The 23930-nt window shown below is 40.2% G+C and overlaps 1 protein-coding gene across 8 annotated transcripts in view; it reads left to right on the top strand.

Moving 5' to 3' along the window:
- Positions 1-23930, top strand: part of KIAA0753 (KIAA0753 ortholog) — a 72564-nt gene that overhangs the window by 27418 nt on the left and 21216 nt on the right. For all 8 annotated transcript variants that reach the window (XM_063700560.1, XM_063700562.1, XM_063700561.1 and 5 more), the window contains exons 8-18: positions 1163-1395; positions 3148-3314; positions 4841-4957; positions 6035-6124; positions 6345-6434; positions 12870-12948; positions 14010-14093; positions 16983-17168; positions 18275-18356; positions 22778-22898; positions 23405-23629. In XM_063700560.1, coding sequence (XP_063556630.1) covers positions 1163-1395; positions 3148-3314; positions 4841-4957; positions 6035-6124; positions 6345-6434; positions 12870-12948; positions 14010-14093; positions 16983-17168; positions 18275-18356; positions 22778-22898; positions 23405-23629 — 1474 coding nt within the window. The remainder of the gene's footprint in view (positions 1-1162; positions 1396-3147; positions 3315-4840; positions 4958-6034; positions 6125-6344; positions 6435-12869; positions 12949-14009; positions 14094-16982; positions 17169-18274; positions 18357-22777; positions 22899-23404; positions 23630-23930) is intronic.

The following is a 23930-nucleotide window of genomic DNA, read 5'->3' as shown; positions in this document are numbered from 1 at the left end:
CATGAAAACAATTTATTTAGATTTTCTTTCGTGTCCTTTACCTTATAAATTTTTCTGTGAAAGCCTTGTACTTCTTTCATTAGATTTCTTCCAATGTGCCTTGTAGTTTTTGTTGTCATGTTAATGAGATTTTTTTCTTATATTTTCTATTAGTTATTTTGATATATGGAGATAATACTGATTTTATGTTTTCGTCTTCTTATATCCAGAAACCTTGCTGACCCCTCTTCTCAGCTGTAATAGTTTGTCTGTAAAGTCTCTTTGATTTTCTATATTGTCTCATTTTCAAATAGACAGCTTTATTTCCTTTCCCATTGCAGGTTGAATGTCTTATATGGAGTTCAGACTTTATTCTCTATCAAATTAGGACCCATTGAAGGGTTTGAGTATAGAAGTGACATTTATTTATGTATGTATGTATGTATTTATTTTTATTATTTTTGAGATGAAGCCTCGCTCTTGTCCCTCAGGCTGGAGTGCGATGGCATGATCTTGGCTCACTGCAACCTCTGTCTCCTGAGTTCAAACGATTCTCCTGCCTCAGCCTCCTTAGTAGCTGGGATTATAGGTGGCTGCCACCATGTCTGGCTAATTTTTGTAGTTTTAGTAGAGATGGGGTTTCACCATTTTGGCCAGGCTGGTCTCGAACTCCTGACCTCAGGTGATCCGCCTGCCTCAGCCTTCCAAAGTGCTGGGATTTCAGGCGTGAGCCACCGCCCCTGGCCAGAAGTGACATTTAAATATTACATTTGAGAAGCACAATTTTGGTAGCCAGAAGACAGTGTGAAGATAAACAAGAGATCAGTTAGGAGACACTGATATTCCAGTCACAGGATACTGCAAGCCTGACCTTGGGTAATAGCAAAAGGGAAGGAAGGGCAGAGATAAATGTAAGAGCTATTTTAAAATTAGGATCAAAGGGACCAGGTAAATGAGTAAATATGATAGCGAAGATTCAGGGAGTCAACCGTGACACCTAGGTTTCTGCTTATAAACCTGCAGTAATATTCATAGGAGGAGGAACAATGTTGACAACAAAACATCTGCTTCTCAGCAGGGCTAGGATAGGTATTTGGAGCCTATCTGTGTATAGATAATCATTCTCAGCAATTTGATTTGAATAGCATTTTCCTCAGTTTGTTTTTCAAAAATTTCCATGTAGATAAGTATCAGCCCGATATGGAGCTTCCAGAGACCCAGAGGTTGCAGAGTGAGCTTGATGTATTAGATGCGGATATACTTCCGGAAGAAGGACCATTTATTCTAGACCAAAGTGCAAGCTTCAAAGACGAGGTGTTAGCCGTGGCAAAAACAAAAGCAGTGAAAAAGAAGCCTGTGACTGAGAATGTGCCATTTAGGAAGAAGAAAGATACTCTGGCGTCAGCAAGACAGCAAGTATGAAATCATTCCTCTCTTTTGGCCCATTTGTGTTAATCTGACATTGTCAAGGTCACGTAAACTGGTATACGGTGGAGCCAGTTCTCAGGCAATTGGATGCTGCAGTCCTTGAGTCTGGCTATTTAAGTTGTTTATATATTTTAACAAAAAAATAACAATTTTTAATATTGTTACTAGAATAGAGAATTCTTTCTATTCCTGGTTTGGTAAGATCCTAACTAATATGATACCAATATCCTAATTGGGCAGGAGATTTTAAAATTCAGTTTTTTTTCTGCTTGTGATTTGGAAGTGTGAGATTTGAGGGGATTAAGATTTGGTTCCTGCCGGGTGTGGTGTCTCAGGCCTATAATCCCAGCACTTTGGGAAGCGAGAGGATTGCTTGAGGCCAGGAGTTTAAGACCTGCCTGGGCAACATAGTGAGACCCCATCTGTACTAAAAATTAGCCAGATGTGGTAACTCATGCTTGTAGTCCCAGCTATTTGGGAGCCTGAGGCAGGAAGATCACTTGATCCCAGGAGTTTGAAGCTGCAGTGAGCTGTGATCGAGCCACTGTACTCCAGCCTGGGCAACAGAGTAAGACCCTGTCTTAAAGAAAAAAAAAAAAATTAGTTCCTGCTAAAGATAAATATCGATCAATAATAATTACTGCATATTAAAAGGGCATCCTAGGGTGAGTGCTTTCTAATATGGCTTTGGGAGCCAGCAGGGTACAACTTGATTTGAAACTACATTATATTTTAAGCTTCTGTTTAAAACTTACTTGTGGCCCTATCAGTGGAAAACTGGCCAAAAGACCACCTCCTGGTCGAATGCCCTTATTGTATTAGTGACATTTGGTGGTCTTGCCCAAAGGCTTCTTTAGCAAATCTGTTTATTTTCAGGTGGCCTCCAGAAAAGGAGAGTTAGCAATTATCCCAAGTTATTGACAGATAATGGATTAGGATCAAGTCTGTTTCTTCCCAAACTTCGCAGGGGGCGACCATGAATCATTGAGATGTCAAGATTGAACCTGTAGGAATTCAGATGGGTGCGCCTCTCCACAGACAGCCCGCATTCTCGATAACATTTTTTAAATCGCTAGATTCATTCTATTTAGACCTAAGGCCCAGAGAGGTTAAGTATTTTTATGAAGAATGTTTTACTCATTACTTGAGCCCAGGAGTTCAAGACCAGCCTGGACAACACAGTGAGACCCTGGCTCTACAAAAAATAAAAAATTAGCCAGGCATGGTATCTAACACTTGTGATCCCAGCTATTCAGGAGGCTAAGGCAGGAAAATCGCTTGAGCCCAGGAGTTTGAGGCTGCAGTGAGCTATGATCATACCTCTGCACTCCAGCCTAGGCAACAGAGCAAGACCCTGTCTCTTAAAAAAAAAAAAAAAAAAAAGAGAAAGAAAAGAAAAAAGAAAAATAATTTAACAATATGGTATGAAATTTTTTTTGTTTAATTAGGAAACAAATTGTGAATAAATAAAAATATATTTTATATATTGTTTATATGTTTAAAGGTGTCAGGCAGAGCCAGGGATTTCAATTCTACACCCTCCACCCCCCGCCCCCTACCATGGTTGTTTCAATGAAATTTACACCCTCCCCCAAATTTCTGCCACAGTGCTTTCTATTCAGGTTTTACCGAATGGATGCATGAATAACATGGAGAACTTGGAGCTTCAGTGAGTCAGAGGTTAAACCATAGTTTCTTTGGTATTTGTGTGGCCTTATAATTCTTACTTATCTCTCACAGGGACTCTGCAAAGCTGAAAGAGGTAGACAAAGCCAACCTCACAGTAAAAGCAGAGTGCAGCAGACAACAGTTTCATCCAGATTAAAAATGAACGGGCAGCCTGTGAAAGACCGCAAGGCACCATGGATACCCCCAAACCCCACATCCCCACCAGCGTCTCGTAAATGGTATGTGAAAACTCAAGGGACCGTTTGTGTATGTGATTCTCTTTTTCCTCCATATATCAAAGGCGACCTGTAGCTTATAAGGAGCAAATTAAGTAGTAGCCTTAATTTTTTCCATTAAGCAGAAATGCTTTTTTGGGTGAGTCATACATGAGAAGTCTTTGTCTGGAAGCTTGTTGGTTCCTTCTGCCTGACTGTGGTTGGAACACCCTTCCATGGGCCACCCCAACACCGGGACATGTGTGATTGAATGGAAGATGGGGGGGCTTCCCTTCACTTGTCTCTTCTGCCAATAGATTCTATTAACTGGAGGCCAGGGACTGTGTCTTTTTTATGTTCTTTTTTATATTTGAATGTCCAGTGCTAGTCACATAGTAGGCATTCAGTAAATCTTTGCTGAGTAAATAAATATTTTAAAATAATTCTAACTCTAAGTCAAGATAATTATGAACTATAAAAATATATAGATCTCACCAACACTGTCTTAGCTGCAGGGAGCAATTAGGATAATGTTGATGTTACTGTCTTGTCATCCTCACTCATAGCACATTAGAATGAGAAGCTGCCATTTCACAGGGCTAGAGAGAAGAGGAGCAGGGTCCAGTTAGGTGGAAATAATCTTTAGGGGAATCGGTTGAAGATAAAGGGGAGCTCGTTTGCCGTGAGGCAGTAGTTTTTGAAAACACGATGGAAAGGACCAGGAGGTGGAACAGAAAAAGGAAAGAAGTAAAAAGCAGTCATGTCAGGGGAGAAGGGAGAAGATAGGTGACTACAGGGTTCTGTCTTTGGAGCCATCAGAAGTCAGGGTGAGCAGCCCGGTGGAAGAGAAGCCCCCTAAGATTCCGAATGAATGTGAAGGAATGGCCGTGCTCATCCATCCACTCTCATTTTCAAGTTAAGGAAACAATGTTTAGAGAATTTAATGTCTTATTCATGTAACAGCCAGACCTAAAATCAGGTCTTCTGACTTCATAATGTGCTTTTTTTGTTTTTATTACTCTATTCTGTTTTCTGTATTTTTGTATACAAGTATTAATATGGAGATTTACATTCAGTTGGTAAGCTCAATGGTTGAAGTTTGTATTACAAACCAAATATACAATGGACTGTCTTTTAGAGTGCATGTGTGGTGGGTAGAGGAGGGTGGGTGAGGCTTCTAGGCTCACAGTGCTGTTAGGCCTTATAAGGATACGGAGTTGCCTTATAATATGGAATGTAATTAGTGATCCACATCTATATATTGTAACAGAGTTTTGTTGACACTCACCCAATATTCTGTAATTGATCACTGTTTCTCATTTAAAACGGTGATGGCTTCTTTGAAGCAAAGGAGAATTTCTGCCCTTTGACACTGTGCCTGAGTGCGGGAGGATCTCACTTTTCTTCACATTCAGCTTCTACTGTAGGGCCCCGTGCTACAGATCACCATTAATTTAATGCTGTTGTCATCTCTGAGCTGGCACCTACTTGGATGAGTCATTGGATACGGAGTGAATGATGACAAAGGTATGCTTTTCCATTTATTTCAGTGCCGCATGGCTAAAGGTGAAAACTAGCCCCAGAGATGCCACAAAAGAGCCTCTCCAGCAAGAAGATCCTCAAGAGGAAAGTCACCTGACAGGTGCTGTTGAGCATGAAGCAGCCAGGTTTGTGCTGGTATTTTTCAGATCTTTGAGAATTAAAGAGCTCCTTTTACATAGACTTGGAAGTGAACCCTTTCTTCTCTTTCCTACATTTAAAGTTGGTTATTTAAAATGTAGATTATTTTAAAAAATAGAATAAATACATAAAATGTAGTTTATTAAACTTTTCGGTCAAACTATATAGCTTATAGTGAGCTCTTCTATTTTTTCTTATTCATTCATAAATTATATATGTGTCAATTATATATCACTTGCTAGTTTTGTATGTGACAGTGTTATGAGCTCTATGGAGACTTTAAGAAGGGCAAATAGGCCATAATCCCAGCCCTTTCTTATTTATAGTCAATAGAGAAGTTATGTAATTAACTATAATTTAAGATAGAACACGGTATGTAACCTAGGAACTGAGAGAGTTTAGAAACGGGGGAGGGTTACTTCTGGCTGCAGAGGTCTAGGCTTCATGGATGGAAATTAAACTAGGACCTGAAGAACAGGCAGGATTTCAATATGGGAGATGAGGTGAGAACATTCCATAAGAAGAGAACAGTGAGAACAGGTTTCTCTGTATTCATTTGGCTGAAATTATTCTTACAGTTATCGGAAAACAAAAATGAAAGCGGTCCATTAACTAATTTGACAATATTCATATATCCTAAACCAAAAGAATCAAAGCACTTTTACATACAGCAGAGTTGTTCACAGTTAACTTTTCCCTTTTGTTTTTATTTGACTTCACCATGCCTATATGGCTCCTGGGGGCTCATTGTTTGTCTCAACTTGAAGATATAGCAAGGGTTTTGTTTGAGTCTAATAAGAAACCCCAAGTCCAAGTGATAGCTGGTTTTCTTGAGAACGTTTGAGACAGGTTCTCATTGCGTTGTGCATTAATGTTTTTTGACATGGAACACGTTCTAGAGAGCTTTAGGGGTACGGAGAGATTATGTTACCTATTGAGTAGCTTAATAGAGCCTGGATTGGTGCTCTGCTCTGCAGTGGTCCTGATTTCTGGTCTGTTTCTGTGATGATGACACCCTGCAGTGTCGAGGCAGAATTGGTTTGACTCTTTTGACTGTCTGCTAGGCTCGCTTGGCTTGATGCTGAAACTTCCAAAAGATTGAAGGAACTAGAAGAGTTAAAAGCCAAGGAAATTGACAACATGCAAAAACAGAGGTAAATATTTGCTCCTGAGTTAGGAAAAGGTAAGCAGGCCTATTCTACATCTCTATACATTAATGATAAATAGAGATTATTTAGGTCTAGCTACACTTCTGCCTCCTTAAAAGACTGTGAAGTCACTTAAGAAGCCAAGGGGGGAGCCAAGACTGGAGCTCAAGGGAGCCCCGACTCTGCCTTGAGGAGAGTTGGGGTGACTCTTGATACTGTTCTCTAGGCTTGATTGGCTTGACGCTGAAACTTCTAGAAGAACAAAGGAACTGAATGAGCTCAAAGCTGAAGAAATGTATAGACTCCAACAACTGAGGTATGTGTTTGCTTCTTAGGAAGAATAGTGGATGTTTGCCTGTTCTAATTGATCTAGATAGTTCTAGCAACCAACCTGGACTGTTAAGGCCTAACTTCATTACATGAATGAATGAATAGCTGCATGTCTACCTGTATATTATACCATATTTTTTTGCTAGGAAATGCTTCTTTTGTGTGGAGTTTGAAGGAGAACTGAAAAAAATCTGTAATTGTAGAGAAGTTCTGTCTGAAAGATCAGAGTCTTATGTGTATTTGTTTGGACTACCCTCAAAGGTACTTTTCTCTAGCCAGATGTCAGTCCTTCTAAGGGCAGAAGATGAGTATGATGCACATACATGTTCTGCTCATGTGAATCAACATATAGCTACTTTAGTTTCACATGTTAGCTTGAGTGCAGGCTATGGTTTTCAAATGCGGTTCTTTTTCTATTCACTCCATAAGTGTTTTTTAAACTATAGGCACTATAGACATAAAGAAGCTTGTTAAAAGATTTAGTTCAGCTGCTGCTGCAATTACCTCATTTTTCGAACTCTGATAATAATTCATCCTATAGTCACATTAACAGAACACTCATTGAAACATCTGTGCATTCTGTCACCATTCATGATGGAGTGTTCAGTCTCAGGTTAGAAGGGCTGTGGGTTTATCATTAGAAGGCCAAGACTTTTTGTCTGTAGTAAAGATTTCAAGTCATACAATCCCAGAATCTTGGGGTTTGAAGGATCTTTTCCCCCCAACTGAGGCTTTTGGCTCCTCTCTACTATCTCCACCAAGGAACTGTCCAGTATATTTACACACACCCTCTGTGATGGGATAGTCACTACTGTCAGAGGGAATACATTTCATGGTCATTTATAGCTAAGAAGGTGTGACCTCAGGCTGTGTTGAAGTTTGATTCTCTGTGACTCTTACCCACTTGTCCTTTGGGCCATATAGCAAAAGCTTCATCCTCTGTGTCCCGTTTATTCCTTTGTGTGTTTTTACTTCAGAAATTAAACATGTCACACATATAGAAGAACATACTGGATGCACATGTGCAATCCAAAATATTACGGAATGAACATCCACGCACCACCATCGTAAGTCAAGGAATCGACCGTTGCCACTGCTGCAGAAGTTTCCAGTGTATCCCTCCTCAGTTGCATCCCGTTTCCCCCGAGAGGCAGCCACTGTCCTGATTCTTGTGTTGATCTTTTCATTACTCTTCTTCACAAATCTGTCAACTATGTGTGTATCCCTAACAATATCTTGTTTAATTTTGAAAACTGAGAAACAGGCACAAATCTAGCTGAACATGGAAAGGGCAGTGTTGCTGGTAGTATCAGATGAAGACTCCTAGGGGGAGACAGGTTGAACAGAGCCTGGATCCTAATCTGATTTGTGCTTTCATGAGAGTTGTAGGTGCCCCTCTCAGGAGGTCACTGAGCAGGGTCGGGAGTGAGTCCTGCACACACAGGGCGTCCTCCATCTGGAGGGCCTGTCGGTGAGCCAGGTCCACTGGACTTCGGGAGGAAGCCTTGTCAGGAGAGGGGCTGTGCTGTAATGCATGGCTTCTCAGCTCTTTCTGGTCAGCTACTGCGGGGATGGGATGACTATCCTTAGCAGACAGCAGGTCTGCAGTGAGCAGGAGGAACTTCATCAGCAAAGGGGCAAGACAAGCCAGGAATCTAGGCTTAGACCTCCCATTTCCCATGTTGTGTTGTAATCTTCTTCAGTTTACTTGCTTGTTTTGATGGAGCACATGCTAATGTAGCTGCTGCTTTTTTTTTTTTTTTTTTTTTTTTTTTTTTTAAATTAGAGACAAGGTCTCACTATGTTGCCCAGGCTGGTCTTGGACTCCTGGGCTCAAGTGATCCTTCTGCCTTGGCCTCCTGGAGGGCTGGGATTAGGCATAGGTTAATTTAGCTTCTTGAGAAAGGATGAATGGGAAGTAAATCCTTTCAGACCTTTCAAGTCTGAAAATGTCTTTATTAGCTGATAAACTGTCTCATATTTGCTGGTAGCCTTACTGGGTATAGAAGATTATTTTTATTGGAAATTTTTAATTAAACTTCTTATTGTGAGGTAATCGTAGAGTCACACGAAGACCCAATTTCCCCAAATGTTAGCCTCTTGGGAAACTACAGCACAGTACTACAACCAGGATATTAACATTGGTATAGTCGAGATACAGAACCTTCCCACCCCCAAGGAGCCCTCATGTTGCCACACCCACTTCTCTCCTGCCCCCATTCACTGCTTGGCTAAATATCTCCTGGCAACCACTCATCTGCTCTCCCTGTCTATGATTTTGTTATTTCAAGAGTGTTATTATAAGTGGAATTATATAGTATGTAACTTTTGGGGACTTCTTTTCTTTACATCATTCTCTGGAAATTCATGGAGCTCATCACATGTATCAGTAGTTCATCCCTTTTTGTTGCTGAGTAGTATTCATGGTGTGGATACAAACAAACCATAGTTTAACCATGTACCTCTTCAAGAACATCTGAACCTGTGGTCCCAGCTATTTGGGAGGCTGAAGTAGGAGAATCACTTGAGCCTGGGAAGTCGAGGCTGCAGTGAGCCATGATCATGTCACTGCACTCCAGCCTGGACAACAGAGCAAGACCCTGTCTCAAAAAAAAAAAAAGAACATCTGAGTTCTTTCCAGTTTGGGGCTATTATGAATACAGTTTCTATAAACAGTTGTGTACAAGTATTTGTGTGAACATAAGTTTTCCTTTTTTCCTGGGATAAATGCCCAGAGGGCAGTTGCTGGGTTGTATGCTAGTGGTATGTTTTGTTTCGCTTTGTTCCAAACTGCCATACTGTTTTCCAGAGTGGCTCTGTCTGTTCCCACCAGCAGTGTTTGAGGGATCCAGTTGTGCTGCATCTTTGTCAGCACTTGGTGGTGTCACTCTGCTTTTTTGTAGGCGTTCTGATGGGTGTATAGTGGCCTCTGAACATCTTTTCATGTACTTGTTTGCTCTCCAGTCAGTCTTTGCTGGCATGTGGCCATGGGTTTTTTTGCAGTGTTTGGCTGCAGTAGAGCAATTATTTTCTAAGTTTTCCATCTTTCTAGGCTGCCCCTTTCTTGGTCCTTTTGATAGAGAGAGCAGACTTTATTTGCACTGGAGACTTATTTTTTGTCTGTGCCTATTGGTGTTTCTGGGTTGTCGGCTTCTCCAGTACCTACTCTGGGAAATATAAGGCAAAGAGAAATCCCAAAGAACTCACTGCTCTGTCATTCTTTTGGTCCCAGTGTCCCTAGGTGATGTGCCTTCTCTACTTCTCTCCGAGTCCTCTTATGTTTGCATATATTTAATGTCCAGGATTCTTAGTTGTAATTAATAGGAAGAAGAGGGGAAAGTACATTTTTCAACCTCTTCAGAAGCAAAAATCTGAGCATTTCTGCTCATTGTCTTGTTTCCAATGAGAAATCAGAATTGCTTTTTATCCTTCTCTAGAGGCTCACAGACTCTGCTTTCTCCCCAGGGTATCTCAGATTCATAATGATAGGACTTATTATGGGTGTGTTTTCATTCATCAGTAGACCTTTTCAGCCTGGCAATTTATTTCCTTTAATTCTGAGAAGTTTTCGTGCTTTATTTTGTACTTTTTTTTTCTTGTCTCTGTTTTCTCTATTCTCTGTTTCTGAAACTCCTGTTCTTTGATGTTGGACTTCCTTGATTGGTCCTCTGATTTTCTTATCTGTTTTTTCCTATTTTCTTTCTCTTTTCCCCTCTTCTACCTCCACCCCTACCCTCCCCCAGTAGGAGATTTCCTCCAACTTTAACATTTAACCTATTGAGTTTGTCATTTCTGCCAGTGTTTAAATTTTAAAATTTAAAAATGTTGAGAGCTCTATTATATTCTCCGAATATCTCCAAATATCTCTTACTTAGTGGTCGCCTGTCCTTCTTTCATGGATACAGTGCTGTTTTCTTTCTGAATATATTAACACATTTCCTCTGCCTTTTGACCTACATAATCTTTTTTTCCTTCCTCAGATACCTAGTAATCTTGGCTATCTTCTCATGTTTAAACGTAGGGGGAGTGATTGCTGATCAAAAACTCAGAGTATGTGGGTTGGAATTAGTATTTTAGTTTTCTAAATAATTGTTTCTATCGTGGTATAATTTACATATAGTAAAATGCAAAGAACTTAAAGGTACAGTTCAATGAATTTTGACAAATGCATATCCCTGGGTAACCAAAACGCTAATCAAGATAGATAATTTGTCCTTCAACCTAGAAAGTTCCCACATGTCTTTTTTGGTCATTCTCTACTCCACACCCCCATCCCTCACGGAGGCAGTTGCTTTGATTTCTTTTTACTGTAAGTAGCTTTGCCTGTTCAGACTTTATATGAATAGAATCATCAAGATCTACCCCATTGTGTCCGGCTTCTTTTGCTCAAGAAAACGTTTACGATTCATCCACATTGTGTGTGTATCAGCATAGTTCATCCATTTTAGTGCAGAGTAGTATTCCACTGTGGGAATATACCACGTTCTGTTTGTTCATTCTCTTGTGAATTGACATTTGGGCTTTCCCATTTATAGTTAGTATGAATCAAGCTGTTACATACATTCTTGCACAAGGCTTTTTGTAGAAATATGCTTTCATTTCTCTTGGGTAAATGCCTAGGAGTATAATTTCTGGGTAATAGGATAGGCAGTTGTTTGATTTTATTAAATGAGCCATATACATTATCCAGAGTAGTAGCGTTTTATACTCCCATCAGCAGTGCATGTGAGTTCGTTTCTATTGGTTTCACATCCTTGCTAACAATTGAGCTTGTCAGTCTTTTAGTGATTCTGGTGAGAATGTGGCGGTATCTCTTTGTGGTTTTAATTTGTGTTTCCTTGAAGGCGAATGATGTTGGGCACCTTTTCTAGTGCTTATTATGAAGTGTCTGTTCAAGTCTTTTGCCTATTAGAATTTTTTTTAAGTGTTGATTTGAGTTCTTTGTATTTTCTGGATATGAGCCCCTTGCCAGATATGTGTGCAGCAGATATTTTCTCGCAATACTATGGCTCGCCCATAGATCTTTGTAATGGTGTCTTTTGATGACTAAAAGTGTTAAATTCTGATTAAGACCAGTTTATCAATTTTTCTTTTCTGATTAGTCATTTTTGGTGAACTAGCTAAGAAATCATTGCCTATGTTAGGGTCTCAAGGATTTTCTCTTATGTTTTCCTTTAAGTATTTTATAGTTTTACCATTTATTCTTGTGTCTGTTATCCATTTAGAATTAATTTTTGTGTATGAGATGAAATACTGGTCGAAATTCATTTTCTTTAATGGATATCTGGCTATTCCAACACCATCTGATGAAAGTAACACCTGGACTGTTTGTTAAGGACACTTATGTTGGTCTTTAGGTCTTTCCTTTGGCCTGGGTCAGACTGCCCAGAGAAGTTTTCTGATCTTTGGCCCAGAGAGTAAGATCAGGATGTTGCTTCCTAGGAGCTGAGTTGGGGAAGAGGGCTGTGAGTCTAATAACACAGCATTTAGCCTGCATACGTGACCCCTGCCTCTTTTCAGTATGGTACCTACAGCCTCAACTGTGATTGGGTGCCCCTAGTCAGGAGACCCTCACACAGAGAATGAGCCATCAGACTTCTCCTAGAGTTGGAAAGAGGCGGCTGTATAGTTGTGTGAAGTAGGGAAAGGGATCTAGGAGTCTTAATTTCTCAAACATCATTTGGCTGTTGTCGTCAGTTTTTAAACCACCCCCTCCCAGCTTAGCCCAGGCCTAGATGTACCTGGTACTACCAGTCATGTGCCTAAGTCAGCAGTACAAATTGTGTGGGTTCTAGTTTTTCCCACTACTGGCCCTAGAAGTCAACTTCCTGTCTACGGCCATACCACCCTGAATGTGCCCGATCTCGTCTGATCTCCGAAGCTAAGCAGGGTTGGGCCTGGTTAGTACTTGGATGGGAGAAGTCAGCTTTCTCAGATCAGCTAAGTTAGTTATCACTTTTGTCCTTTGTTTTCCAGCACCATTTTTTTCTTCCTTATCCTTGTGGGTGTAAAGCTAACTCTATAGTTGTTTTAGTGGGATTTGGAGAGGGAACAAAATTAATTTCTTTTGTTTAGTTTATTATCCTCTTTAGCTGTTAATGCAACCATTATTTTTTTAAAGTGTACTCAGTGCCTTACACACTTCAGATGTTACCTAAATCCCTGTGCATAAAGTAAGGCCTAGGAACAGCACTGTCACATCACCTAGGAGCTTGTTGGAAATGCAGACTCTCAGGCCTTACTCAGACCAACTGAATTGGAATCTACATTTTCACAAGATCCCCAGGAGATTGGTATGGCCATGAACGGTTAGAGAAGCTCATGGTCATTTTATTTCCCTTCTCCTGGAGTGGCAAATAAATATGCAAAATAGGATATTTTATTGCCTTTGATTTTAATTTTCAATTTTATTTCTAAATAGTGTTTCTGCCACCCACTTAGCAGACAAGGTAGAGGAGGCAGTTCTGGATCGTTTGAAGCCTCTCTTGGTCAAGGCCCAGGTAATCTACCTAGTTCATTTCATTTGCTTGCTTTTTGGAAGTTCTGGATTTAAAATGAGTTGCTGCAGAGGTCTCATTGATCCTTTATAGGGCTAAGTGTCTCTGTGGCATCTGGAAGATACCCCCAGACCACCACACACTACTGATATGCCCTCCATTGTGGAAAAGGGATAGAGATAAAGGGACAAGGGGAAAGTCCTCCTTTTGAGAAAGTTGAGGTTTTAGTTTGGGAAACAAGTTGGGATTGTAATCCCTGTTCCGAATGAAATCGATCTGTTGGTGAAGTTAGTGTTCCATTAGCAGCTTTCACTCGAATGCTGTGTTTTTTCACCTCAGTGGTTTGGAATGATGAGCTCTATTTTTCCAAAGGAGAGAGATGTTAGGACAGCTTCTGTGCACAATCCAGTACTTTCTTGAGGATGAAATTATAGATGGTACCACCAAGAGGTTGTGCCATCCTCCCATAAGCAGTAAGCTCAATTCTACAGCCAGACCCTGTAGCTCCACCCTGTAAATAGAAGCAATCTTGTGTGTATGACTAGATGAGGCCACAGAAGAATATTATAAATTTAAATGGAATGAATGACATTCGGGGTCCCTAAACAGGCCACTGAACTTCTCTATTTTTAGTTAGAGAAATGTTAAATTTGTATTAGAGTCCATGGAAATCTCAGTAGCATAGAACTAGGAAGACTCTTAGAAGTCAAGTAGTCTTGAGCTGTAGAGTGGCTGGAAAAAAAAAAAAAAGAAATCAAGTAGTTCAACTTCCTCATTTTATCATTGAGGAAGCTGTGGAACAGAGAAGTTGAATGACTTGCATAAAGCGTGCCGCTATTCTGACAATGTTTACAGAGTTGAGGGAAGAAAAAGGCTGGAAAGCCAAGATCAACACGTGGCATTTGTTTCCATGAAGACAAAGTGCTTTGAATTGCTGCAAAAAGCCTAATGTAGCTAAAGCTGATGAATAGTTCCACACAAGTCATTCTGGTAATAGAATTCATTTGTACTAATAGGAGCTATAAGTCTTTATACTCCATGAATGTATTTGTCTGTTTTAATAGAGAGTCAATTCTACTACAGAAGCAAATATTCATTTGAAAGATGGCTCGTCAGTAAACACAGCGAAAGCCCAGCCTGCACAGGAGGTATGCGTTGTGTGATATTGGCATTCTGGTATTATTGTTTGATAACGTCTTTAGTTGTAATGAAAATGAAATACAGATTACTTTGCAAACACTAGATTATCCTACTCAAGAAGTATGAATATTATTTTTCACATTTGGCATGTTAAGTCTTCCAGTGTATATTTAGTATTATGACTTAGGTCAGCCCTGCAAACAGAGCACAAAAATCTTAGAGCCACAGGTTTTTGTTAGTGGCTCTATCCTTCCTCTGGATAACAGAGTGTGGGTGCCCTGTGTGGCCCTGAATGTTGATGGCCTGCAGCAGAAGAATGGCTGCCTGCCCTCATTTCCTTTCATTCAGCCTAGTTTCACTCATTATTGTCCTAATTTTCTTTATACTTGGGGCCTAATATTTATTGTTAGGCAAGCATGTTTTGAGTGCCTAATATGTGACCAGTATCTGGTCTAGCAGAGAGAAAAAGGTGACCCAGGAAAAAATGAGAACATTTGAGAAAAATAAAAACACATTTTCTTGTTGTCCACTCTGTACTCTTCCTCTGGAGGACCTGTTTTTAATATTTGTAGAAATGTTTCTGCCTTGCCTAGGCTTAGAGCTGCAGAGCAGAAGGTGCAAGTTGCATCCATTTAATCTTTGTGGAGTTTGGAAAGATATTTATAGCTTTAATTGCCCAGAGCAAGGAAAAGAAGCTTCATTCCAACTTCCTTCTTAGGTTTCAGAGCAGAAGGAAATTGAAACAAAGCTCCATTGGCCCAGTGACCTTAGGGGCAGGAAGAAGGTAGATTTCAAGAATGTGTCCCTATTCTGATTAAGCAGTATTTCATCTGTAACATATTTTCATAATCTCTGTGATTATAACTTTATCGTACCAAGGTTTTATGACATAATCTGATGTGAGGTGAGGCTTCTAAGACTGAAAGCTAAAAGCCTACATTTGGCCATTACAAATTCAGCTGTTATGGCTTGGTGTTTTATGCAGCTTGGCCACTAAATGATATATTTTTTTTTCTAGAGGAATAGTAAGGCTAACATTTAACCCAGAGAGGCCACTCCATACTGCACTTTAATATGAAAGGAAAATGAAGTGATTATGAATGCTGGCAGTGAAATAGACATGTTTGAGTATACTAGGAATGATCAGCCTTGTATATTAGAATTATTTTGTAGGCATTACATGATGTTTAATACAATTTATTGAAACAGAAAAGTAACTCTGTGTAGTATTTAGAATTCTGGGCTGTTGTTAAATAGCAGCTTCACTGCAGAGTATTCCAGGCAGCACCGTCAAGAGTCAGTGTTTACAAAGAACTGAATGAAAACAAACAAAAGCAAACAAACTCATCAAAGTTGGCATGGTGAAGAAGAAAACTGTTTTTACTATGTTAACTTATAAAAGAGCTGGGAGACCTTGAACACAAATTCTCAGTGTTCTCATCTTTAAAATGGAGGAGACATTTGCAAGTAAAATACAGCTCTCTGTAGATTTACTTATAGGCAAGCTTATCTCTCATATCAGGAAAAAGCTCTTGTAAAGGTACCATTATAACGTATCTGTCTATTGCTGCTACTGTTGTCATTAACTGAACTTGCACATGAAATATATATTTTTCCAAAATGTATGAGTTCTTTTAGAATTAAAAGTTATACATACACATGGCCAAAATTTTAAATAATTCAGAAGAAGTATATGAAAAGTTCCCCACAAGCAGGTGCCGTATGCTGTTCTATACTCTGCTTCTTTATTTATAATATATTTTTGTGCTCTTTCTGTATCATTGCATTGAGACCTTCCTTATCCTTTTTAATGGGACATAGTATTTTTGGTGTTCCATTCTTTATAGATTGAAAATATACACATGCAAGCATTATTGGTTGTCTCTTGATTTTTTTGTAATTTTATTATATTGGTTATTCAGTTTGATTTTTATTTCTTTAACTTTTGATGAAAGTTGGACATTTTTTCATATCTTTATTGGCCATTAACATATTTTCTTCTGTGAATCATTAAAGGTTTCTTAAATTGCCGTAGCTGTAACCATTCATTGAGTGTCTTATTTCATGCCGAGCACTATGCTAAGTGTCTCAGCGTGCAAGCTCTTATGAAATCCCTACAGCTCTGAAATACAAGATTATTTCCATATTACACATGAGAGGATTGAGGCCCGGAGAGGTCAAGTAAACTTGCCCAAATTTGCAGGCTTATGAATGGGCAGAACCAGAATTTAATTCTAGAAATATTTCATCCTATTGCCTGATATAATTAATTCCCCCAGCAAACATTCTTTGCAAAAGCCTCTTTCAGGGCAGATTATAAACATGCATTCAAATCAAGAGAAATACAGAGCATGTAAAATTGCTTTGGAAACTGGAAAGTGCTTTTTGAATGTACAACATACCAGGTCAAGAAAGGCTGGTAGAGCTCTCCCAGATGATAGGTACAGAGTTTCAAAGACAAAGGATCCTGAACTTTGTGATGTCATATGAGCAGACGTTTTCACAGAAGCACTGCACCAAAAGAGAGTAGTTACATCCTCTGGAATGTGTGACGTGTAAAATATTGGACATTCTCCTGAATGTAGCAAAAGGAAGATATTTGTTCTACCAACTGGAAAAACAGATGATAATGATAATTTGCATGGACAATAATGGTATTACTTGGTTAATGCTATCATTTAAATGACTGTGATAAAAATCATTCTGATGTTATTGCTTTTGATACTTACTGACTTAAGAGAATCTTGTTTTACCATAGAAACTCTGCCATTTGGATCTGTATGCTGTTGGTTTATTATGATTAACAATAATTTTTATGTTTTTCTGTTTTCATTATATCACCTTCCCACCCCTAATCCACCCCATGCCTCTCCTCCCCACCCCACCCCATCTTGTAGGTTGCAGCTGTTGATTTTGAATCCAACAACATTCGTCAGCTTGATGATTTTTTGGAAGATTCTGCCAGTGAGCTCTGGGCTGTGACTCATGCTAAGATCTTGGGGTCTGAAACCTTAGCCACCGTTGAGGACAGCAAGGATAGCCCAGATCTGGAGATCATGATGCGCCGAATGGAAGAGATGGAAGTAAGGTCTGGGGCTCCGGGTCTGGTTCGCTGCTAGGGGCTGGCCTCTGCCGAGTGCAGTTTCTGCTCATGCCTCTGCAGCCTCATCTGTTAGAGTCACACAGTCCCAGTTTTAAATCCCTGCTCTATTGCCAACTAACTGTATGACCTTGGTATCGTCAACCCCTCTGATAAGTAGGGAGTTTTAAGGATAAAAAGAGGCATAGAGTATTCAGCGCACTGCTTGCCATGTAATCCAGAAAGTGACCATTATTATTATCCTCCGATATCACTGATGTGTAATTCCAAAGACCCTGAGACCAGGGCCTGGGCCCACAAATGGAATCGTAGGCTTTTGCATCTGTCAGCTTGTACGTACTGTTCAGTTGCCTCCTCTTCCCAGCTGGAGTGTGATCCTATCAAATCACAGATACTTTTATCTTCTTCAATTTCTGTGATACTGCTTCACCCAGCCTAACCCCTGGATTATTCAGTGCAGGAAAATGAGGTACAATAAGGAAGTAAGTGACATGGCCAAGGTCACAAAAAAATCCTGGCAGAGCCAGAACGAGAATCCAGGTCTCCTGACTCTCAATTCAGCGTTTTCTTTTTCATCGCACCATGATTAAATCTAATTTCTGCTTTGCTGCTAGATAGAAACATTAGAAGGAAAACAGTTTTTTTTTTTTTGGATTTGAAAGTTTAAAGATCTGCAGTTTACCCCAGTCTTGAAATCTCCCCTTGGTGATAGTTGTCTAGGCCTGGGGTGCTCAAAACGGTAGCCACTAGCCGCAGGTGCTTATTAAACTGTAAATTAATGAAAATTAAATACACTCTAAGGAGTCAGTAGTTAGTGGCTACTGTATTGGACAGGGCACATATAGAACATTTCCTCATTGCAGCAGCTTCTAGTGGCCAGTGCTGGGCTAGATTGCCTTTATGCTAATTGCTTCATTTTATTTTAGACTTCGTCTCATGAACTAATTACTTCCTGGCCTGATAGATGCCCATGTCTGGCAGTGCGTCCATATCAGTTGTGTCTGCTGAACTTTTACATCTTTACCAGTTCTGGTTTGTAATTAAACTCATTTTTTCTCATAAATTAAACTTTTTTCTTTTTTTTTAAAGAAATACCAGGAGTCCGTTCGTCAAAGATATAATAAAATCGCATATGCTGATCCTCGACTTTGGATGCAGGAAGAAAACAATGGTGAGTGTTTCCCCATGTTTTTCCCCTAACATTTTATTCTGAAGAATTTCAAACATACAGAAAATTGAAAAAATTGTATAATAAACACTGCTATACTCACCTTCTAGATTCTACAATTAACATTTCACTCTCTTTGCTTTGTCACCTATCTATCTATCCCTCTATCCATCCATCAGTTCACCTTATCTTTGCATTTCAAAGTTGCACGTATCAGCACACTTTACCCCTAAATATTCAGCATGCTTATTATCAGCTAGAGTTTAATATTTACTTATGGCTCTTTTTTTCAAGATAAAATTTACAGATAATAAAATGCACAGATCCTAACTGTGCTATTTGGTGGTTTTTGACAACTGGATACATGTCTGTTATGCAAACCCCTATCAAGACATAGAACATATCACCTCAGAAAGTTCCCTCATGCCCCGCCACGTAGGCAAGCACTGTGCTTTCTGAGTTAGCTTTGATTGTCTAGAGTTTCATATAAATGCAGTCATACGGTGTGTACTCTTTTGCCTAGACTTCTTTCATTCACCATAGTGTTTTATAAATACTATATTTATGTCATAAATACATTAAATCTGTGTTGCCTATTTCCTCTTGCTGTTATTAACAAATTTAAGTTTGTAACAAGTTTAAGCCACATATTTGGTGGCTTAAAGCACAAGTTTATTCTCCTATAGTTCTGGGGGGGTCAGAATCTGAAGTGAGTGGTAAAGGACTGAAATCAGGGTGTTGGCAAGTTCATTCTGGAGGCTCCAGGGAAGGATCTATTCCTTGTTTCTTTCAGCTCCTAAATTTTGGGCTATTAGGAATAAATCTGCTATGAATATATTCATGTGTATAATCTGTGTGTATATCTTAAGTTTTTCTCTTGGATAAATACCTAATAGCAAACTTGCCAGATCATTAGATTAGTTTGTGTTTAACTTCATAAAAAATTGACAAATCTTTATCAAAGCGGCCTTGCTCCTATTTCCTACATCCTTGCCAACATTTGGTGTCATCAGTCTTTTTTGTGGTAACCATCCTGGTGAAGGTGAATAATGATATTTAGAACCTTTTCAAGTGATTTTTTTTATTTTTTGAGTCACAGTTTCACTCTGTTCCCCAGGCTGGAGTGCAGTGGTGCAGTCTCGGCTCACCACAACCTCTACCTCCCGAGTTCAAGCGATTCTTGTTGCCTCAGCCTCCCAAGTAGCTGGGACTACAGGTGTGTGCCACCACGCCCAGCTAATTTTTTAATTGTAGTAGAGACAGGGTTTCGCCGTGTTGGCCAGGGTTTCGCCATGTTGCCTTCAGGTGACCCACCCACCTCGGCCTCCCACAGTGCTGGGATTCCAGGTGTGAGCCATTGCGCCCTGCCTCCGGAAGTGCTGGGATTCCAGGTGTGAGCCATTGCGCCCGGCCTCCCGAAGTGCTGGGATTCCAGGTGTGAGCCATTGCGCCCGGCCTCCCGAAGTGCTGGGATTCCAGGTGTGAGCCATTGCGCCCGGCCTCCCGAAGTGCTGGGATTCCAGGCGTGAGCCACTGTGCCCGGCCTCCCGAGGTGCTGGGATTACAGGCGTGAACCACTGCTCCCGGCCTCCCGAGGTGCTGGGATTACAGGCGTGAACCACTGCTCCCGGCCTCCCGAGGTGCTGGGATTACAGGCGTGAACCACTGCTCCCGGCCTCCCGAGGTGCTGGGATTACAGGCGTGAACCACTGCTCCCGGCCTCCCGAAGTGCTGGGATTACAGGCGTGAGCCCTGTCACCTGGCCCCTTTTCAGGTGATTATTAGGCATTTGTATATCTTCCCTTGTGAAGCGTCCAAAATCTTTTGTCAGTTTTTTTTTTGGGTTGCTTGTCTTTTTGAGTCATAGAACTTCTTTATGTATTCTGAGTACAAGTTTTTTTCCAGATACATGTTTTTGTTTGTTTTGTTGTTTTTCTAAAATAATTTTAAGGAGATAATTTACATACTTAAATTTCACCTTTTTAAACTGTTCAATTCTTTCGTTTTTAGCATATTCACATAGTTGTGCAACTAATTCTGGAACATTTTCATCACTCCCCATTCTTCTTTCTTCCACCCTGGCAGCCACCAGTCTACTTAGATAGAGGTTTTACAAATTTTTTTTTTCCCATGGAAAAAAAATGGGCTCAGCTGCTTATTTCCAAAAATGTTTTATTATGAACAGACATTTTTAATTTTGATAAAGTCTAACATCAATTCTTTCTTGAGTGGTTTTTGCTTTCTATGACCTAAGAAACCTTTACCTACTCCTAAGTGGGAAGAGATTCTCTTGTTTTCTTCTAGAGGCTTTATGGTTTTAGTTTTATGTGTAGGTCTATGATCTATCTTGCATAAAAGTTTGCCTGTGATTTGAGGTAGAGGTTGGGGTTCATTTTGTTTTTTCCTAATGGATGTCCATGTGATCTAGTTCCATTTACTGAAAAGACTTTTGATTTTCTCCTCCGCTTTTCAAAATGTATATATATGTATTTGGGCTGCAATGGCTAGGTTACTGTCACCACTTTGGCTGGGAAACGTTACTCAAATTCTGTTTGACTCATGCTTATCGGTTACTGCCTTACTCAAGAAAAGGAGGAGAGTAAAGTGTGGTTAAACATTACCTCTAAGGAATGTGAGCGCCGTGAGTACTACCCTCATGAAGACAAAAGGAAATGGGGGATGGAAGGTTTACCACAGCAGCCTGTGTTGCATGTCATCATGTAAAATAGGACTTGGAGGTATCGTGTTAGAAAAAGTACTCTCCCTCTCAAATTTTGACCAAAAGATGGGCCATCTAAACAAAACACTAATGTGTTACCTTTTGTGTGCTCTCTGTTTTCAAGTGCTCTGTGCTTTGCTCCTGTTGTTCTCTCTTCCCCTCAATCCTCCTCCAGCCTCTATTTTCATTCTCACATAACAGTCAAGCTGTTCTTCAAGGCCAGGCTCAATGATCCTACTCGGCCTGTGCTTTCCCTGGCATCTCTGCACTGGAATTTAGTTCCCTTCCTGGCCTGTGAACACCCATAGCACTTTCTGGCATGTCCTACCATGTGTTTGAGGTATTTGTGAAGGTGTCTCATCTCTCTCAACTAAGCCACAGATTCTTTGAAAGCAGAGAGTTTGTCATTGTGTGTTCCTCACTGTGCCTAGAATGGGACTGGCCCGGCAAGGGCCCTTTTCATCATTGTTTAGTCAGCCCTTGGGCATTTTAGCATCTTCCTGTGTGGAAGCAGAGGAAAGGTAAAGGTTGGAGGGCAATTCGTTTCCCTGATGGTTTGGCCCCTGGCCACAAAGTTAGGTTGCATCATGGAGAAGACAGTCGTACAGAGGACTTAGTGTTCTCTTTTTTCAAGGATGATTTAAATTATTAGTCACTATCTGTGACTCTGCCGAGAGTCTAGGTATGCGTTTAAAAGGAGCTCTCTAGGACACTAAGAACTGAAATGAGGTTTTGGACACATTCTGGAATCATGGAATCGTAGTAAGAGTTCCGTTTCTGGTGGTTCTGTTTGTTTAATTTCATCACAAAACCCAGTTTAAAGTGATCTTTTCATTGTGCAATATCTGTGTCTGTTGTCCCCTCTGAGAACAATTGAAAATTTGATTGCACTCTCAGTAATAGTTTTACAAAAGCTGACTTACATCGCACTTCTGTCTGACAGCAAGAAATCGTAAGCATATAAATGTGAGCCAAGTCGCTTGACATATAGATGCTCCCTACTTAAGAAAAGGACAAATTTTCTTCCTACACTTGAAATACATTTAAAATTATAAATAATCTGACACTCAGAAGAGCTGTCAAGCCTGCAAGTTATAGTTAATAAATTAATGTTTTGACAATCATCATGCAGATTTTTTCAGCATTGCCCAGAGACAAATTAAATCAACTAATTAAGTGTTCAGGTGTGAGTGTTTTTTTTTCTTCTTCTTCTTCTTCAGTAATCAAAGCATTTAAAGGTTAAAAAACCCAATTGCTTAAGACTCCTTGAGTGGGTGTCTGGGTCCTAATGGAAGCCATGTAGCCTGGGGCTTTTCATAGACCTCCTTAAGAAACCTTCCTCAGAGCGAGTTCATTATTTCTCATTGGTTTCTTTGTAACATATAAATTCACCTTTGCATTTAAAATGAGCATTTTCCCATTGGAAACGTATTCCTCATTGGTTTCTTTGTAACATATAAATTCACCTTTGCATTTAAAATGAGCATTTTCCCATTGGAAACGTATTCCTCATTGGTTTCTTTGTAACATATAAATTCACCTTTGCATTTAAAATGAGCATTTTCCCATTGCACTGCTAGCCAACCCTGTCGTGCTTAAGAGATGTCCATGTAACTTGCTCTCAGGTTCTTGGCCACTAGAACAGCTCTAAAATGGACACCAACTGTTCTTTATATGCAGTCATTTTATGACCCTCCTTTTCTAGACCAAAAAATCTCAGCAATAAGTGAAAAGCCTCTGTCTCCTCATCCAATCAGAATCACGAAGACAGTGGATCGCAAGGATCCAGCCGTGAACATCATGTTAGAAAGGCCCTGTAATGGCAAGTAAGTGGCAAAGACACTTCCTGATTTCATTGTAGTCAGTCACCTTTGATGTTATTAGATTTTGAATTCTTTCAGTTCCCATAAGACAGACAGAAATTCTTCCTTTGAGCAAGATCTTGCCAAACTCCAAGATGGCTGAGTAAATAGCATGTTTACAAGATGGGCATTGAGTGTGTTGCATTTTAAGGAGCTTTTCCGTATTCAATAACATTTAGCTGTTTTTTTAATGTGGAAAGCATCACATCAGTACATGTGGGTTGTAGTGATATTTACTGCACGATTTGCTTTAAGAATGCTGTTGTCTAAGGGACAGATAGTCCCACATGTTGAGGGTTGGTTCTGTGAAAAGGGGAAGCAATGCATGGTGTTAGGTTGTTCAGTTTTGTTCATTGTGAGAAAGAGAAATCAAGATGAGCCTTTGGCTATCAAACCATGAGGGTAAATTAACAGTTTAGTCTTGCTTACAGATGATCTTGAATGCTTTCATCCTTTTTATTTGTTCTCAGTTCCCTGGATGAAAGTGTGGGAACAGAGGAAGGATCAGAGAAAAGAGAGGCCCCTCTTCTCTCCCTAGCCGAAGATTCTCAACAGAAAGAAGGCCGAGCTCCCCTCTTTGTCCCACCGGCTATGCGGCACAGCATCGGTGACTACTGTAGTCGTTTTGAGCAGTACCTTCGGATCATATCTCATGAGGCTGTAGGCTCCTTCAACCCGTGGCTGATAGCTGAAAGGTCAGTAAAATGTTACGGTCCTCTGTTTAGGAACCAAATTGCGAAATTTTAGACTTAGAAAAAGCTGGAGAAAGCATTAGCCAAGGTCTTATCCCGTATGCTTTTGGGCCCTGGAGTTTCAGTGGTTGTTCTTGGGCTAGGAGACAGGCTCTCTATTTTCAGACACAGGGAACCATAAAACAGCACAGCCGGTGCCATCCACAGGGGTGCTCTGCAGCCTTCTTTTTCTAGGCAGAGGGGTCCCAGTCAGCTCAGGCTGTCATCACAGAATACCATCGGGTTCTAGTCAGCTCAGGCTGTC

The sequence above is a fragment of the Gorilla gorilla genome, chromosome 19, assembly GCF_029281585.2.
Source record: "Gorilla gorilla gorilla isolate KB3781 chromosome 19, NHGRI_mGorGor1-v2.1_pri, whole genome shotgun sequence".
Lineage (NCBI taxonomy): Eukaryota > Metazoa > Chordata > Mammalia > Primates > Hominidae > Gorilla > Gorilla gorilla.
This window is presented reverse-complemented; position numbering and strand designations above follow the sequence as displayed.